This window comes from Epinephelus lanceolatus, chromosome 13, assembly GCF_041903045.1.
Source record: "Epinephelus lanceolatus isolate andai-2023 chromosome 13, ASM4190304v1, whole genome shotgun sequence".
NCBI lineage: Eukaryota > Metazoa > Chordata > Actinopteri > Perciformes > Serranidae > Epinephelus > Epinephelus lanceolatus.
The window spans coordinates 1,216,391-1,231,640 of record NC_135746.1 but is presented as its reverse complement, the minus strand read 5'-3'; the positions used below and the strand labels follow the sequence as shown (position 1 = coordinate 1,231,640).

Below are 15,250 nucleotides of genomic sequence, written 5' to 3'. Positions count from 1 at the left end.
TAAAAGTTAAAGTCGCCACGTCCCGCGGCAACACGACCAATCTATAACACTTGAGACAGCACAGAGAAAAGTAGGAAGAGTGCATGTGAGAGAAAGACGAGCCGTGTAAGGTTAAAGACAAAGAGACAACTGAAAGACACCAGAGCCTCATAAAACAACATCCAAGCACAGTTAAGCAAACATTTGTAAGTGTCACAGGGAAATCATGGACTCCATAACAAATGAAAAATTGAGCAATTTTGCTCGGGTTCGGCCCACTTAACATGCTGCTGTGTTGTGCTATGGCGCTGGAATTTGTCATTTACGTGACAACGCCTGAACGTAACATATGCTCGCTCCACTGTGTGTACAGTGTCGTGCTGCGCTGCTGTGTGAGCAGCGTGTTTGACTGTGCTCAGTCTGTTGATGGTCATTGACACACTGTCTGTCCATAACAATAACTCTGTCAGGTCAGTGCCCCCTGATATAATGTAGGGAAACACTGAATCAAGCAAAAAGACTCATGATACCATTTATTTATTACATTTTATTGTAATTATATTGTAATCGCAATCGTAAATCTCAATATTGTCCACCATAATCGCAATCGCACATTTTTACCAAATCGTGCAGCACTACGTCAAGGTGAGCACTGACTACTGATCTTTGTTCTTTGGAGCCAAAAACAACTATCTCAGTTTTGTCTGTGTTTAGTTGTAGAAAATTCTGGCACATCCATGTATTGATTTTGTCAGTGCACTTATTTAGCAGATGTAGGGGACTGTAGTCATCTGGTGACACTGTTATGTAAGGTTGTGTGTCATCTGCATAAGTATGGTAGGAGATGTTATGATATTCCATAATCTGAGCAAGAGGGAGCATATAGATGTTGAACAGAAGAGGCCCAAGAATGGACCCTTGAGGACCTCCACATGTAATTTTTGTTCGCACAGATTCATAATTGCCAAGTGACACAAAGAAATCCCTGTCTTGTAAATAAGATTTAAACCAATTTAGCACAGTGCCAGAAAGTCCCACAAAAAGTTAAAAGTTAAATCATTCATCTAACTGTCCCCCTTTAACAGTGTTAGAACGGTTTGCAACTCAGCATCAGCGAAGCAAAGGCCATATCTCTACACTTTACAATATATTCTCATCTCGTTCTGAAGAGTCATCTGACTCAAAAAGGAGGTCACGGAGTGACTCTGTTGTTTGTATACATTTTAATGGCATTGCACTATGTATAGTCTCGCTCACCAGACCTTTCTCAAGAACTTTAAGATTGGAGAAAAAAACGCCCCGGCTGCTTGTATTTCTTTCAACCAATCACAATCGTTCTGGGCGGTGCCACAGCAACAGTGCGCTTGCAAAAATATTGCCAGAGCGAAACAGGTTTTGGTGTAACACGCCCACAAAAATTGTCGCCTACAGGACGCGAACCATGGCAGAAAAATGGAAGATCAAACACTGCAAAAGTTAGTAAAGGACGTGTTGAAAACGGTTGAAAACTGCTACACAACCGGGGGTGGTAGGGCGGGACTTCAGCGGGTGGCTCGTTCCGCCCAATGAGAGGCTGATCTATGCAGCGAACTTCCGCCCACTCAGACTACACTATGTATTTAATTTTGTATTCTTATTTGTTTTTATTTTCATTTACTTACTGTTTTTTTGTCATGTTTTGTGTTTTCCTCTCTGTACACCTTGATAGATGAGATGCTTGGTGGGTGGGTTGAGGTTGTTATAGTTCATATTGTATGTTTATGTACACTCTGTATCTAAGTACAATCTGAATTAAAATGTCAATAAATATATGTTGTCCAAAAGTCTCACTTGTCGGCAAAGCCAGCGACCCTAAAATCTTTATTACTGTAAAGTGTAAGTCCGTAATACCCTGCATAAGTGGTGATGGTGTTCAGAGGCTTTCAGTTTGAGTGTTTCTCTGCACAGTAGGAGACTCTCCCTCCTACAGAGAACACAGAGACACTGAAGAACCAAACCATCCAAACCCAAACCCAGGATAAAGAGGTTCAGTGAAGGTGGTGTTGAAGGTGTGGAGGTGGATCAGTGAGTCAGAGGAGACTTTGTAAAAGGACAGAGTGCCAGCAGGACAGTCCACATACACTGCTACTCTGTGAGAGACAGAGGAGGAGGAGGAGGAGGAGGAGAGGACAGGGATGACTGTTTGCCTGTCACTGTGCCACACAGAGTAACGATCAACTGAACAAATGACACTCCAGGACTGATCACTTATTCCAAGCCAGCAGTCATCACTGTCTCCTTTCCGTCTGATTCCTTTGTAGGTCATGGCTATATCAACCATCCCTCTCCACTGCACCTCCCAGTAACAGCGACCAGTCAGACCATTTCTACACAGCAGCTGCTCCCACCAGTCAAACCTCTCTGGATGATCAGGATATGACTGATCCTCCTCCACATATGTCACTGTCCTGTTGTTGTCAGACAGTTTGAGGTTTCTGTCTGCCGTGTTTGGGTCCAGTGTGAGTTCACAGGCATCTGGTTTAGGGAAAAATACACAATTTACACAGATTAGTATTAGTGTTGCCAAAACCAATCAGTAGATGTTGCTAGGCATGTGATCGACCAATCACAGCCCTCTGACATCATCAGTGTGGTGCCGCTGTGCCTTCTCTTTTGTGCTTCAACTGAGCTAAGCTAGTTTTCCATATTGCAGTAAACACTGAATAAAAACCTTATAAGCTGCTGTAGGCTTCGTGAGTTAGGTTGCTAACAAGGTAGGCTGTGCTAACAAATGAGCTTGCCAATAGGCTAGAATGTTACTGAGTTAGCTTGCTAACTAAGTGGGCCAGGCTAATGAGTAAGTGAGGTGGACCTGGGGGAGCAACGTCAGACCCAATGGTGGTCCAAAAGTGAGGCCCAGGTGTGCGCGTGGTGACTGACTGGTGTAGCCCAGTGGGTTTTAACCAGAGGTCCTTGAGGGAGTTCCAGGTGGTCGCCAGAAAAATGGGGCATTGCTTATTTTCACTATTTAAATCACTGTAGAAGTGAGCTCAGTGTGAGTAAAAGTGATTATTGTGATCATAGGTTTCACTTCTTCCACAGTCATCTCCTCAACTGTTGTTTACAATTATAGAATTCTGATCTTAATCATATCTAACAACCAAAATCTTTTCAGATGGAGGTCCCTGAAGCGAAATCTTATCAAATGGGGGTCCATGACCTTTTATCGATTTAGTGGTCCTTGAGAGGTTGAGAACCACTGGTGTCGCCTATGTCTCTCCCTGAGCGTACCCACAGGTGCACCGTGATGGATTCAGAGGAGAAGAGAAAGCAGAGGACCACAGCAGTGCTGCCACACCATGGTGATCGGTGAATACAGATGGGCAGCGCTCCCCAGGCTTCACATGCTAACATCGTTCCCCACACGCTTGCCAGCAGCAACCAGAAAAACACAGTGACAAGAGAAAAGAGAGGGACAGGGGCAAGAGAACAAGAAGACAGTGGGCCCGGAGAAAGTCCAGTGTTGCAATGGAACATACAGACAGTGTAGAGTGGCGAGCTCTGCCTGATGTGTGAGTTCCCTTTGAGAACTGTGTAACATTCTAGCATAGAGGGATGAGCTAGGTGGTAACTGAGGTGTGCCCAGTTTACTGCCATATGTTTTGGTCTGTTCCAGGTGTCCCCATGGGCTAAAGAACGTGGCCTATCTCCATGTGGTCAGAGAGGACGGCCATGGTTACAGCCTTGCAGACCTTTGGCATTGTAGCTTCACCTTCTTGTTTGGTCGGCTTGATGGGCACATCTTATATGGCTGAGCTACTCCCACAGTAGCTCAGTGGGGTTGAGAACTGGTGACTGTGCTAGCCACTCAGTTACAGACAGAATACCAACTGAATGCTTCTTCCCGAAATAGTTCTTGTATAGTTTGGAGCTGTGCTGTGGGAAAATGGCCCCAATCAAGCTCTGTCCACAGGCTATGACATAACGTTGCAAAATGGCCTCCCTCATTCACTTAATGCCTCCCTCAGCACCAAAGCAACCCAGACCATCGCATTTCCTCCACCATGTTCGACAGATGACTCCTGCAGTGTCTTTTCATTTGTTCTGCTCCTCACAAATGTTCTTCTTTGCAATCCAAACACTTCAAACTTAAACTAGTCTTTCCATAACACCTTCTTCCAGTCTTCCTCTGTCCAGTGTCTGTTTTCTTTTATCCATCTTAATCTTTTCTTTGTATTTACCAGATATGGCTTTTTCTTTTAGTCTGCCCAGAAGGACAGTATCATGGAGACGCCTCTTCACTGCTGACACTGAGACTGGTGTTTTGCAGGTACCATCAGTTTGAGTAATTTGGATCACGGAGAACATTTGTGAGACGCCATATTGTATGTGTGTGTGTGTCTGTGTGTGTGTGTGTATCACACTTTGATCAACACTTACACTTCCTCAGACCAGATTTTAACCACTGCTCTCCACCATGGTCCACCCTGGAGGAAGAAACACAGTCAGATCTGCACATTTTTAATGATTATGAAAACATTTCATTATCTTTTCCCCTGAATGATTTCGTATCTAATATAAATACTGGCTGCTGTGTGTTACATTATGACGTCATACCAACTAAATGGCTCTTCACTAGATGGGCTATTTACTGCCTCCCCCAGTACCCAGAGGAGGCAAATTTATTGATGTTTTTCTTTTAGCAGTTAAATTCACAAAGCTGCAGAGATCTGGTTAAATAAGATTTTATTTCCTCAAGGCGTAAGGCGGGAGAGGACGATACGTTTGGTCATGTGTGGGCGAGTGTGTGTTTCCGTCTGTCTGCAGCTAATCTAGCAAACTACTGTACCAATCAACCTAATATTTTGTGTGCTCAAGGACCTCTCCTGGTTGCAGTGATTCATAATTATTTAACAACCTGTTTTACCGACTATATGTCACTGACAGCTGACTCCTCCCTCCTCTTAACCAACCCAAAGGAGCCTCATGTTTTCCAGAAATCAGCTCAGCTAAAAACAAAAAGCCTTACTCACTGTTTTACTGTCTTGTGTCCTGTTACTGCATGTCACTAACTCGGCCATACTGCAGGTCACTAACTCGGCCATTCTGGATGTCACTAACTCGGCTTCTTCTCCGGAGCCTTTGTGCTCCACTGTCTCTCAGATTAACTCATATCACAGCGGTGCCTGGACAGCGTGACGTGTGTGGTTGTGCTGCTGCCGTGGTCCTGCCAGATGCCTCCTGCTGCTGCTGCCATCATTAGTCATTAGTCATACTTCTACTGTTATTATACACATATGACTATTGTCACACATGTATACTGCCAGATATTAATACATACTTTCAACATATTGTACCACAGTAGCCAGAACTATAACTATAATATTATTACTTTCAATAATGTTGTTGTAAGCTACTGTCATTACCTGCATCTCTCTCTCTGTCTCTCTCTCTCTCTCTCTGTCTCTCTCTCTGTCTCTCTCTCTGTCTCTCTCTCTCTCTCTGTCTCATTGTGTCATTCGGATTACTGTTAATTTATTATGCTGATCTGTTCTGTACGACATCTATTGCACGTCTGTCCGTCCTGGAAGAGGGATCCCTCCTCAGTTGCTCTTCCTGAGGTTTCTACCGTTTTTTCCCCGTTAAAGGGTTTTTTGGGGAGTTTTTCCTGATCAGCTGTGAGGGTCTTAAGGACAGAGGGATGTCGTATGCTGTAAAGCCCTGTGAGGCAAATTGTGATTTGTGATATTGGGCTTTATAAATAAAATTGATTGATTAATTGACTGTTGCGGGACACATTTTAGCCTTTGTCATAGCTCAAAAACTGACATCCATAGAAAAGTTTGGTCTCATTTTGAACTGAAGCATCTGCAGATGAATTCCATACCCAATATGTTATGATCCACTAAAGTTAGGCATGGTGCAAGATGAATAAATCCCCCCTTTTTTATGTTTGCCATCTTGACTGTAGGGACAATTCCACCAGGTGCAGCTGGGACCTGGTTTCATTTTGTCCACCACACAGCATCGTACCACACCAGAGGCCTTTCAGAAAACATTTTGCCTGCTTAATTTTGTAGACTTGCAGATTTTGTTGATTTGTTCATTTTTCTTTGATATCTGTGCTTCTACTAGGGAGGAGAAAAAATGATACATCAATATCGATACACAGACGCCAAGTATCGATCTTTTATTATATACATTATTAGTTTTTGCAAATACACAGTTTAATCCAACTTTTGGTGCTAGAATAATAAAATCAGTTGCTTTTTTGGTCCACTAGATGGTGCTGATGTTTATTCCTGGTGAGGTCAGCAGAGGTCTCAGTCAGCAGTATTAAAACAAACATGGAGGCACCGGAGAAAGAAATCAGAAATGCACTGTCGGCTTTCAAATAAAACATCTGGACTTAGTTTGGATTTTTTAACACAGAAGGAGGACTTGGATATGATTCATGTGATTTACAGCAGTGTCATATGAGAGTAATACTGCGAACATGAGGGCTCACCTCACACTCCACCATCCAGAGGTAGCATTAGCTGCTGACGGTCAAGCTAACACTAAACCTGCTCTGCCGAAAAGTCAGCCAACGCTGGACACACTGAGCTCTACACAGCTACCATCCAACTGTGAGAACGAAGAAATAACAAAGTCCATCAACTACTTCCTGTTCAAAGATCTGTCCGTACAACGCTGCTGAAACCAAGGATTTTTTTACATGCTAAAAACACCCAGGTATGTGACTCCACCCCCTCACAGCCGTACCCAAGCTCTACAGAGAAGTAGCCTCGCGTCACCAGGCTCTTACGTGAAGAGCCTGGTTTCTATTCACTCTGAATTTTGTCTGGATTCTGGTTCCGGTATAGAGAGCGGATGCGGAATTCACCAAATTCACCAAAGTAAAACTTTAAATTCTGGCGCACCATCGATTTGGGGTGATGAGGGGTGTAAGAAAATCGATTAACTTAATGGCTTGGGGCTTTTCTTGTAAATTATATTCTTTAAATTAAAAAGTTTCACCGCATTTTTATTAGCTTGGTGCTTTTATTTTGACGGAAAGGCGCATCCATCGAATTCCGGATCCTGTCTCACTCGCCCTGGTTCCGGTTCCTTACCAAAACGGCCCCAGACTAACAGAGAAGTGAAGCATAAAGCTGAGGAACCTTTGAGTACAGCAGGAAGGGTGGAGTTAACCTGTGACGCCTGGACTTCAAGCTCAGAGGATTCATATGTGACTATAACAGGACATTATCTGACAGAGGACAGGAGACGCCATCTCACGTCCTCCAAACTAGAGCGGGACATTATCTGACAGAGGACAGGAGCTGTTGTAATAGACTGCATATAGTCTTAGGGTGCTTTCACACCTAACGTGTTTGGTTTGGTTACAATAAACTGAGGTCTGTTTGTGCGATAAGCACGGTTCGTTTGGGCTGCTGTGAAAGCTGTCAGTCAAACCCTGGTGTTGACCAAACAACTGTATCCAGACTGCTCGAAAGGGTGTTTTCTTGTTATACCTGAGAGTGTCCAGTCTCCAGTGTGGATCCTTTAGTCCCGCAGAGAGAAGCTTCACCCCTGAGTCTCCTGGATGATTGTAGCTCAGGTCCAGCTCTCTCAGACTGGAGGGGTTGGAGCTCAGAGCTGAGGCCAGAGAAACACAGCCTTCCTCTGTGACCAGACATCCTGACAGACTGCAGAAACACATACATGCCATGCCCACAAGCTGTTTGCATAACAAGTTTTTCTCCTTAGCTCTGTACCAAAATTTGTTGAGATAATACAGTCAGATTCCTCAAATCCAAGTACAAACTGTTAATGTCTCCAACACTACATGCTAACTTAAAGAGCCACACTGAACTTTGATTTAGTTCATGTGGAAAAGTCAAGGAAATAAAATCCTCCAAATGTATGATTTCCTGCTTTTATCATGAACCTTTGTGTAAAGCAACACATTTTGACAACATTAATACTATACTATATTAATACTAGGGCTACCTCTTAATAGTCGACCAAACATTAGTCAACCAGAGAGGTCATTAGTCGGCAAGATTTCATTGGTCCTTAGTCGCAGATTAAAAAAAAAAAAAAAAAAAACAAGCATGAAACTCTATTTGGAGCCGTGTTTAATGTGAAAGGACAGACACAGGAAGTGTCCACGCTCAGCAGTCAGACAGGAGTCAGGTTAATTCCCAGGGCTGGTACCTGCAGTTATTCCACAGGCTAGTTAATAACATGTTGGGCAGGAAATCCAAAGTGTGGGATCATTTTGAGAAGGTGAAGGACGAACCCAAGGTGATATGTAAACTCATCTTCATTGGTCGACTACAAACATGACGTATCATCTGAAACATGGAAGTAGCTACATGCCCATTAGCCCACAGCGTCATTAACAGGCGGCTCGCTCAGTGTGTGACGTGCACTAATTAATACTGACCTGAGAATTTCAAGTGTACTGTTTGGACTTTGTAATCCAGTACACAGCAGCTTCACTCCTGAATCCTGCAGGTCGTTGTTACTCAGGTCCAGGTCCTTCAGACTAGAGGACTGGGAGCTGAGAACTGAGGACAGAGCTTCACAGCTTCTCTCTGACAGGTTACAGTTTGTTAGCCTGGGGAAGAATTAGCAAAGAACACAAACATTTTTAATTGACACATTTAACTTCTTAAACATATTTGATGATATTGAGTCTTCCAGTGATCAACCATTTCACACAGTCTAAGAATTTCACTGAACCAATTGTTCGCCAGTTTTTAAAGGTCATATTGAAAATATTTTTATGTTGACTGATAATAAAAAATAAATAAAAATCATATGACCCAGGGGACTCACTGGTTGTTACTGGTTTGACTGTGATTTGAAGTATTCTCTGACACAAGAATTTTCTTTGGGATGAAATAAAGTTCTATTGATCTGAACATAATTTGTTTAAGGCACTCAGTTGCACAGCTGTACTTTTGTTTAGTGCCTATTACCAAATGTAAGCAGGCTAACATGCTAAGCTGAAGTGTTAAGCATGGTGAATGTTACACCTGCTAAACATCAGCATGTTGTGTAGAAAATAAAGCATTTTCAATTCATATTATGCCTCAGTGCCTGCCTCTGTTAAATCAGTTAAATAATTACATATTAGACATTTCAGACTAGGCCTTGAGTGAGGAAGAAGCAAACAACAAAAAAATCAGCTTCTGCTTAAAAAATAACTAATAGTGATATTTTTAATCCTGTATATACAGTATCTATGAACTCACAGAGCTTTGTTGGAGGCTTTGACCACTGGCAGCAGCCTCATTAGAGCCTCCTCTGAAGCAGAGTATTTCTTCAGGTCAAACACGTCCAGATCTTCTTCTGATGACAGTAAGATGAAGACCAGAGCTGACCACTGAGCAGGAGACAGTTCATCTGTGGAGAGACGTCCTGAACTCAGGTACTGTTGGATCTCCTCCACTAGAGAACGATCATTCAGTTCATTCAGACAGTGGAACAGATTGATGCTTCTCTCTGCAGACAGATTCTCACTGATCTTCTTCTTGATGTACTGGACTGTTTTGTGATTGGTCTCTGAGCTACTTCCTGTCTGTGTCAGCAGACCTTGTAAGGAGGTCTGATTGGTCTGCAGTGACAGACCCAGGAGGAAGCGCAGGAACAAGTCCAGGTGTCCATTTGGACTCTGTAAGGCCTTGTCCACAGCACTCTGGTGGAGATATTTCAGTTTAGGTTTCTCCCTAACTACATGGGAGGTGCCTGTTGGTTGTTCTGCCATCAGATTGACTCCAGAGTTGATGAAGGTCAGATGGACATGAAGAGCAGCCAGAAACTCCTGAACACTCAGATGGACGAAGCAGAACACCTTGTCCTGATACAGTCCTCTCTCCTCTTTAAAGATCTGTGTGAACACTCCTGAGTACACTGAGGCTGCTCTGATATCGATGCCACACTCTGTCAGGTCTGATTCATAGAAGATCAGGTTGCCTTTCTGCAGCTGATCAAAAGCCAGTTTTCCCAGAGACTCAATCATCTTCCTGCTCTCTGGACTCCAGTGATGATCTGTCTCAGCTCCTCCATCATACTTGATGTTCTTCACTTTGGTCTGAACCACCAGGAAGTGGATGTACATCTCAGTCAGGGTCTTGGGCAGCTCTCCTTCCTCTCTGGTCTTCATCACATCCTCCAGAACTGTAGCAGTGATCCAGCAGAAGACTGGGATGTGGCACATGATGTGGAGGCTTCGTGATGTCTTGATGTGGGAGATGATTCTGCTGGCCTGCTCCTCATCTCTGAATCTCTTCCTGAAGTACTCCTCCTTCTGTGGGTCAGTGAACCCTCTGACCTCTGTCACCATGTCAACACAGTCAGGAGGGATCTGATTGGCTGCTGCAGGTCGTGTGGTTATCCAGAGGCGAGCAGAGGGAAGCAGTTTCCCCCTGATGAGGTTTGTCAGCAGCACATCCACTGAGGTGGACTCTGTAACATCAGTCAGGATCTCATTGTTGTGGAAGTCCAGAGGAAGTCGACACTCATCCAGACCGTCAAAGATGAACACAACCTGGAACTCTTCAAACCTGCAGATTCCTGCTTCTTTGGTTTCAGTAAAGAAGTGATGAACAAGTTCCACCAAGCTGTACTTTTTCTCTTTCAGCACATTCAGCTCTCTGAAAGTGAATGGAAATGTGAACTGTATGTCCTGGTTGGCTTTGTCTTCAGCCCAGTCCAGAGTGAACTTCTGTGTTAAGACTGTTTTCCCAATGCCAGCCACTCCCTTTGTCATCACTGTTCTGATTGGTTCGTCTCTTCCAGGTGAGGCTTTAAAGATGTCTTCTTGTCTGATGGTTGTTTCTGGTCTGTGTGGTTTCCTGGATGCTGTTTCAATCTGTCTGACCTCATGTTCATCATTGACCTCTGCAGTCCCTCCCTCTGTGATGTAGAGCTCTGTGTAGATCTGATTCAGAAGGGTTGGGTTTCCTGCTTTAGCGATCCCCTCAAACACACACTGGAACTTCTTCTGCAGGTTAGACTTGAATTTACGTCGACACAGTGGGACAAGGGATGCTAAAAAAGGCAACAAATGTCACAAAGAAAATCCTGGGCTTGTATTGAACAACTACTAAGCGTTACATGTGAGAATAGTGTTGCACGGTATACCGGTATTAAAATAGTACCGCGGTACTAGAGTATTCCAAACGGTACTATACTGTATTTGGAAAATACCAGTACTTTGAAACTGATTCAATTCATTAATTTAGTTAATTTATTTTACTCATTTATGCACACAAACGCCTTTCTTGTTCCTATTGGAGCACAGATTGCGCAAGTGGTGTGTGTGACAACACCTGTATCAACATTCACAGCTGGCACACGTGAAAAAAGACAAAAGAAAGTTTGCCTCGCAAAGGGAGACAACACGAGACAACACAAACTTGGTGAAACATTTGAGTTACCAAACCGTGACGTCCGTACCGAGGTACTTACCGAACCATGATTTCTTTGGTACCGTTACACCCCTACAATTTATTGTTCTAAAGGTTTGTATCCAAAAGGATTTTTCCTTAGGAAAAGTACCGAAGAGTATCGAAAAGTAATGAAATTCATATTGGTATGGGTACCGAAACAAAGATTTTGGTATCGTGACAACACTATGTGAGAATGCTTTCAAGAGCCAACTTGTTAGTCCTTCTTCAAGAACACTGTGAGAGGAGTCTTTCAAAGAGGCTTTTGTGGAATAATATAATCAGTCATGTATATTTTCAGAATAGAAATAGCCAATCAGATGCAACAATGTTCTAAAGATTTGTTTTATTCTTCAACAGGTGGTTTTAACAAAAGGCAAGCTTTAACGTAGCTCCGAATAGGCAGGCATAACTCAAATTACAAAAGAAAGATAAATCAAAACTAAACTGAAAAATAACTATGAAGGCACCAAGAACACAGGGATGCAATCCAACCGAGAACATGAGATATCAACACAGGGAGGGAAAACAGAGTTGGGAAAGACACCATGAACATGGACGAACTGACAATTACAAGGGGAAAGACACAGGTATATACAAGAACAAGACACAGCTAGAGTAGGTGGACACGGGCAAAAGGAGGGAAACACAGGGATTGGTTGAGAATGAAGAAACAATGGTCTGGTAGGCAACGCTAGGGTGGAGCAAACAAGATAATACAAGACAGGTGTCCAGGGAACACTTGGGAACAGGGAAGGACTAATGAGACTGATACAAATCATGAGTTTATGAAAACAGGTGGGAAACAGACAAAGGTAGGAAGTAAGACAAGACGTGACACATGAGGAGACTGACTTACAGAATAAAACAGGAAACAACCGAGGTGGAAAAAGTACTGAAAAATTCTAAGTAAACTAACTTTACTTTGATGAAATTCTACTTAAAGGGAAATTTCAGTTTATTTCAACCTGTCTCCTATCGTCCCAAATTTGTTTCAAGTGACTAGTGACATAAAAATAATAGTTAGCATGTTAGCCGTTAGCCTAGATACAGCCGGGGCGCATAGTAGCGTCAGACCTGTTAAAACGTAAGTGAACGGGCAACCTTCAAGTGCAAAGTTAGTCCACTAAACAAGCTTTTTTTCCACAAAGACCGCCTCATATCGTTAGGATAAATGTCAGAGAACATATAGAAAACCACATGTAAACATGTTGTCTTACCTTACCGGTGTGCTGCCATGTTTGTTTACCATTTAGCTCTGCTGACCGACAATTATAAACGGCACTGTGCACACTGGGTTTCTTTCGTTTCGTTCATTTCGTCATTCATTTCAACCACTACGTCTGCTTGTGCTTCTGCTGAAGCACTCCCACCCTCCTCCGTCTCTCTCTCCAGTAACTCACCGGCACCGGCCGCTTGTTCTGGGTCAATTCCACGCGAGATTTCTGAGATTCACCCTTTGGTTTCCATTTAGCTGAAACCTTTTTTTTAAATTTTTTTTTTTTTTTACTCAGTAACGGATGTGATCTTCGATGTAGCTAAATACAATACTTCAGTAAAAATTTACTTAAGTAAAAGTAAAATTACAACTTTCAAAAACTACTGAAAAAATTACAAATTACACAAAAAACTAGGCTACTCAATTACAGTAATGTGAGTAAATGTAATTCCCACCTCTGGAAACAAACTATAAGCAAAACCTAGGATCATGACAACTTCATGCTCCAGCCCAAAACCCCAGTCTTACATCATGAGTAAATGGCAGTGGAAACTTTATCATAAGGCCACACCTCCAATCTTACAGTGTAAGTTAAGGGTAAGAAAGGGAAACAGTGGAAAATTTCTGCTCTATGCTTTGAAAATACAAGCTACCCAGCCTACCTGTCATGAGCTTATTCTTATGTTTGCCAGTAAAACTAAAGGTAAAAGAGAAATTTCACTTTTACCAGCTAACGATGGGCCCTGACAATGTTTTAAGTCTTGGCTACCTAATCTATGCTGTAAATAAATAATGTTCTATGATCTGTCTTTACAAAGGAACGCGCTTGGACTGCGCTTGAAGCATACTGACCTTTTAGGAATTCTTGGTTATCTGCAGCCGGTTCCAACGTTAAACCATCTAGCTTGATCCTCATAGACTGGAAAAGGGACTGAGAAAAGAGAGACAAAAAAACGATTTCAAAATATCAGATTATCAACTGAAGGCCTGAGGGTCCTAACAGTACAGCACAGAGACTCTTACAACAAGAATGGTAGTTTAGTATTTAGTTTGTGGCAGTCATAGCTGTGCTTTACATTTACACACCAACTGATCCTGCTGAGTAGGCTGATCAGTGGGATCCTCCAGGCTCTCCTGCTGAACACTGTGAAGAAAACAAAGTTTTGTCACACACATACACAGAAACACACAAAAGATGTCTGTGATGTTTTGAAAGAGGTTTTAATAAAGAGAGTGCAACTTGACTATAACGGGTACCTCTTCTTATAAATCAGATCAGTGGTTTACAACATTTTGTGTCCAAGTCATACCAAAGGGCCAAAATTTCAAGGCACACCTGTATTTATATCTGTGCACAACATGTTATATAAGGTGTGTTATCACTCTTATCATGACATAAATGTTTTTATTTACTTACATAAAATAAGAATTGACAGCCAATTATTACTCATGAAATATTTAACAAAATGATTCAAAAATTCATTTAAACCTTTTTAAAGGGGCAAAAAGTGAAATCGTTTCACCCCTAGGTTTGCTGTTGTGCACTGCCTGTAGACGAAAACAAAGTGTGTCGTGAGCCACACCTCCCTCTACCTCTGCTCTCCAGAGGCTGTGCTGGCAGCTGAGTGAAGTGGAGAAGAGTTGGGACGTTAGCGTTAGCTCCCAGAGTTAACACTAGAGCTACTACGGCTACTGGAGTAACTTACAGCTATGGAGCGCTTCTACCAGCTCTTCTAGTCACTGAGCCTCGCCTCCATTTCAGCAAATATATTGCATTTATTACAGGGACCATCATCATTGAAGTAGGCAGGGGAATAGCTAAACACAGCCGCCAGGCTGCCCGCCGGGCTACATTTTACAATGCTAATTGCAAATGTTAGCTGGGCTGCCGGGCTACTCACCTAACACAACCCTAACGTCTGACCCATTGCTGGGACCGAGCCGCTAATAACTCAAGCTCTGGACATTAACCCATGCTACGATTGTAACATTAAATTTAATTGAATCGACATAGCGACATGTGCCTAACGTTACTGTAACACTAATTAAAACAGACATTTGACTTTATGTTGTACCTGTCCAGGAGAAGAAGAGCTAGCTCCGAGTCAGATTGTAGTCACTTTAGCTCTCGCAGTGCTCTCCACCTTGGAAATGCAAGGCCAATGTTAATACGAGTTCTGTCCCTTTCTTTATCCGACAACTTCTTCGCCAACAACCGTTGTTTCTTTAGAGGTAATGTCAGATCCTGGTCGTCTTCAGGTGGACGTTCCGCTCTCTGCCATTTCATTTCGAAAATACGCGCTGCCATTGCTCACTGGCTGTAGCCTTTTATAGGGAGGGAGGGCCCAGGGCTCCGAGAGGAGGAGGAGGAGGAGGGGGGGGGGGGGATTCACATGAATGTACGTGAATACGCAGCCGGACCGGCTTGTAAACAATGGGCTGGAGATCAACACAGAGAGAGGGTGTGTGAGGTCATGCTATACTCCAGATGAAATTACACCTCTAGTTCTTCACATAGCAATTTTTTAATTCCTTCAATCTAGAAATGATGAATTTCGCTTATTGCTCCTTTAAAATTACATCTAAGCACCAATAACATGTCCATTTAAATCTGTTGTGTCACACACTT

General features: G+C 42.9%; 1 protein-coding gene across 2 annotated transcripts in view; it reads right to left on the bottom strand.

Moving 5' to 3' along the window:
* Positions 1–1,656: 1,656 nt before the first annotated feature.
* The window catches only part of LOC144466514 (protein NLRC3-like), a 20,820-nt gene continuing 7,226 nt past the window's right edge, over positions 1,657–15,250 (bottom strand). For both annotated transcript variants that reach the window (XM_078173639.1, XM_078173640.1), the window contains exons 5-11: positions 13,708–13,765; positions 13,474–13,552; positions 9,207–11,004; positions 8,393–8,566; positions 7,476–7,649; positions 4,399–4,445; positions 1,657–2,493 (exon numbers count right to left, since the gene is read on the bottom strand). In XM_078173639.1, coding sequence (XP_078029765.1) covers positions 1,943–2,493; positions 4,399–4,445; positions 7,476–7,649; positions 8,393–8,566; positions 9,207–11,004; positions 13,474–13,552; positions 13,708–13,765 — 2,881 coding nt within the window. In that variant the 3' untranslated portion in view covers positions 1,657–1,942. The remainder of the gene's footprint in view (positions 2,494–4,398; positions 4,446–7,475; positions 7,650–8,392; positions 8,567–9,206; positions 11,005–13,473; positions 13,553–13,707; positions 13,766–15,250) is intronic.